This window comes from Rhincodon typus, chromosome 5 (genome assembly GCF_021869965.1).
Source record: "Rhincodon typus isolate 14 chromosome 5, sRhiTyp1.1, whole genome shotgun sequence".
In the NCBI taxonomy this organism is placed as follows: Eukaryota; Metazoa; Chordata; class Chondrichthyes; order Orectolobiformes; family Rhincodontidae; genus Rhincodon; species Rhincodon typus.
The window spans coordinates 104,411,045-104,414,699 of NC_063336.1; the positions used below are offsets into that span (position 1 = coordinate 104,411,045).

At 41.4% G+C, this 3,655-nt stretch overlaps 1 protein-coding gene across 1 annotated transcript in view; it reads left to right on the forward strand.

Annotated features, from left to right (window-relative positions):
* The first annotated feature begins 1,939 nt into the window (after window positions 1-1,939).
* Window positions 1,940-3,655, forward strand: part of LOC109921474 (ribonucleoside-diphosphate reductase subunit M2) — an 8,264-nt gene continuing 6,548 nt past the window's right edge. Inside the window, exons 1-4 of the mRNA XM_048596951.1 lie at window positions 1,940-1,990; window positions 2,141-2,281; window positions 2,394-2,468; window positions 2,830-2,976. Of these exons, the coding sequence (XP_048452908.1) occupies window positions 2,186-2,281; window positions 2,394-2,468; window positions 2,830-2,976 (318 nt within the window). The 5' untranslated portion in view covers window positions 1,940-1,990; window positions 2,141-2,185. The remainder of the gene's footprint in view (window positions 1,991-2,140; window positions 2,282-2,393; window positions 2,469-2,829; window positions 2,977-3,655) is intronic.

Consider the following 3,655-nt stretch of genomic DNA (forward strand, 5'->3'; position numbering starts at 1 on the left):
TGTGTAATGTCACCGCTCTCCGGCACCATCTTAAAACACTGAAGTAAACGTAGAGTATAAAGTTGGAAAAATAAAGAAATAAAGTTAAAAGTTCAACATTACAATGCTTCTTCAGTGCTTAGCACTTCCTCAGAACTGGGGAAGGATTACCGGATCTGAAACATTAACTCTGGTTTCTCTTCACCGATGCTGCCAGACCTGCTGAGCTTTTCCACCAACTTCTGTTTCTGTTCCTGATTTACAACATCCACAGTTCTTTCAGTTTTCAAAAAGTAACTATACTGCTATCTGAAAAGGGAGAATGTTCAGGGGTACAAGGCCAGAGAAGGGTACAAAGTGATTTGCACATTTGGAGATCTGGTAAGGTCACTATAAGCTGAATGGCCTCCTCTGTGCTGCAACAATTCTGTGAAAAATCAACTAACTGTAATACCGTTTATTAACCTCTTAAAATATCTAATTCATCCAAGGTGATGCTTTCTAAGCATGTGCTGGAAAGGATAAGGCCAAGATGGCGTGTCTTGGGAACGATGATTCCTTTCCATCAATGTAGTTATATGCCCTGAGAATTTCTCATAAGTGTCGTAGTATGACAGTTAGCCAGTTTAAAAAAGAAGTGGCTTTACCTTGTGGCAATTCAAATGGAATACATAATGGAAAATACAGGGTTGCCTGAGGGTCTCTAGACTGGCTATCTCCACATGTTTTCTCCTCACTCTGCCACCTCCTCCATTCATCGCGCCGTCGGGCCTTTAAATTCAAAATTTGTAAAGCTGCTATTGAGGTCTCCCTCCAATTTATGACCTGTTTCAACTTCTTAAGATATGCTAACTCTCTGTTGCTTCTGCTGTGCCGGAACAGCACAATTTAATGGCACTTTTAGCCGCTAGATGGTGCTGAGAAAAGGCAATAGTTTGTTGTTTGTTTTATAGGAGCCAAAATGTTGGACTTTGATTGTGAAACATCAGCTTTGCACGTCGGCTGAAGAAAAATGTCCTTTCACTAACTTATATGTGCGTTTTAAATTGTAACCACTCGTACATTTATGTAAAAAGAAACATATAAATTTACACAAAGCTGTTTTTAAATGCACTAAAAATATTCATACCCGGCAAGTTCAACTCTATTTCGTCCAGGCTCGTCAATAAAGTAATGAATTGATGCATTTCAAGCTAACGCATTTAACCCGCGGTATTAAATCTATCTAAATAGACATAATAAATGTCAGTGAAACTTGTACCACTCTGACAGTATCCGTCATTATTCCTCTAATGCAAAGGCAACGCTTATGCTTACACTGCAGTTTTTGCCGCCAGTTGTTTCAAAATTGTACTAAATTTCACCATTACAGCGAAAGATTTTGCCTTTATAAGTTTCAATTAAAAATTCCCTCTGCTCAATCATCATGACAAAGCAATATCGGAGGTGCTGACGTTATTTAAAATCGGTGAGTATTCCGGTAATGACTTTGCAGATTCTTCAGGAAACGGTTAGGCCTGATTGGAAATCAATTCGAGAATTTGGGTCGGGGTGGTTTCATTGCAATCATATTTAAACAGGAACTTTTTTGGATTAGAGGAAAGACTGCATTTGTATAAAGACTGAAATATAAATGTGGAAGTTATATATCTTTTTTTTATCTATATCTATATCTATATCTCTCCCTCCCTCTTTTCCCGCCAATGCTGAGCTCTTCTCTTTCTGTTTTAATCTGTCTGTTTCCGCGCAAACACGATCCCGGCGGGAGGGAGCGAAATCGAAATTCCCGCGAAGGGCCACGCGGTCGCCGATTGGCCGATAGTGACTTAACGTCACAAAGAGGGGCGGAGCCCGCCGCTGCTGATTGGACGCCCGGATTTCGCGCCCAATTCCGAACAGGATTTGAGGAGAAAACCGGCGCGCGCTTTAGATAGTAGCTGATTGTCTGCAAGGAGATCGACACAGGTATCCATTTAGCAAGCAAGCAAGCAAGCAAGCAAGCAAGCAAGCAAGCAAGCAAGGAAGGATACTACTGTCGCTTAAAAGTCGTATTCTTGTTATTCTTTTGTTTTATTTCTGTTCTTGAGGATTCCTTTTCCCCCTTCCACTTAATCCAGCAGAGAGCTAGTGTCAGTGTCTTTTTTTTCTTTGGGCTTGCCTTAGAATAAGTTTTATCCTCTGAGCCACCCGGTTACCCAAGAGAAAAATGTTGTCAGTCCGCACACCCCTCGCTACCAAGAATGAGAATGTCGTCTCTGCACAAATGAGCAAAGTCTGTTTGAAGGAAGACAAGGAAAATACGGTGAGTGTTGGCAATGGAACGGTGAGTTTTTTTTTTCCCGCACTAAATTCGAACAAAAAGCATTGAAAGGATGGTAGACGTAACTGATTTATGTGCGTTTCTCTTTCTGCAGCCGCCTTCTTTGAGTAGTACTCGGATCTTAGCCAGTAAAACCGCCCGCAAGATTCTGGTGGACGCCGATGTATCAGTAAGTTTATCTTCGTGTAGATAAATCTTGAATGTGAAACTTGTGTAACAAAAAAGAAACTTGTCCCTCCGCAGCACACCTTTGTGTAACTGACGCAGTCTGGCGCCAAAAAAAGACTGGGCCCCCTACAAGAAATTTGACATGTTTTCCCCCGACGGATCAGTTTTTTTTTGTGAACTGATCTTTTATATTTAAAAATAACCTCGCAAGTTTAACACTTTTTTTTCTTGAAAAGATTTTTTGAGTGGAAGAAGTAACTGGCGTCAAATCCTTTTCACTGGAAAAGGAAAGGCAGTCGCACCTCGTAACCGGTTGTGTAGGAGCGCCTTGTAACTTTTTAAAAAAAAATCTTTATTTTCAGCTGAAATCAGAAACGGATCACTCGAATTTAAACGATGAGCCTTTACTGAAAGAGAATCCGCGCCGTTTTGTTATCTTCCCCATACAATACCACGACATCTGGCGGATGTATAAAAAAGCAGAGGCGTCTTTTTGGACGGCAGAAGAAGTGAGTTCCTAGTTTACAGTATCCATTCACTAATCCCTGTCTTTGCCAATAACTGTTCTTTCTTCAGTTTAGCATCCAATCTATTCACTTTAATGCTCACGAAATACTTTCAGTTTCCAGTTACACCTCCCTCAATTCCTTTTATTTTCTTTCTGGTTAGGCATTTTATTTGGCGAAGTTGACTTATGCGGGCCATGCTCACACGTAGCAATTTGTAAATTTGAAACATCTGAAATAAAGATCACTAGCCGTGTCCATGTAGCAGCCTTTTGTAAACAAAGCCTAATTGGTTTCCGGTTTTTGTGAATATGCTATCCCTGACTTAGTTGCGTGTAACTGGCCTCCATGCCCATGACTAGGGTGGACACTGAATTCAATCACCCACGTACAAGGGGTGACTACAAAAGTGGCTTTGTATTCTTGTCCCGCTATTGTTTGTAACCAGGGTGTAGTTGTCTGAGAGATAGTAGGAGCTGCAGATGCTGGAGAATCTGACATAACAAGGTGTGGAGCTGGATGAACACAGCAGGCCAGCAGCATCAGAGGAGCAGGAAAGCTGACGTTTCTGGCCTAGACCCTTCAGTAATTTATGAAGAAGGGTCTAAGCCTGAAACATCAGTTTTCCTGCTCCCCTGATGCTGCTTGGCCTGCTATGTTCATCCAGCTCCACACCTTGTTA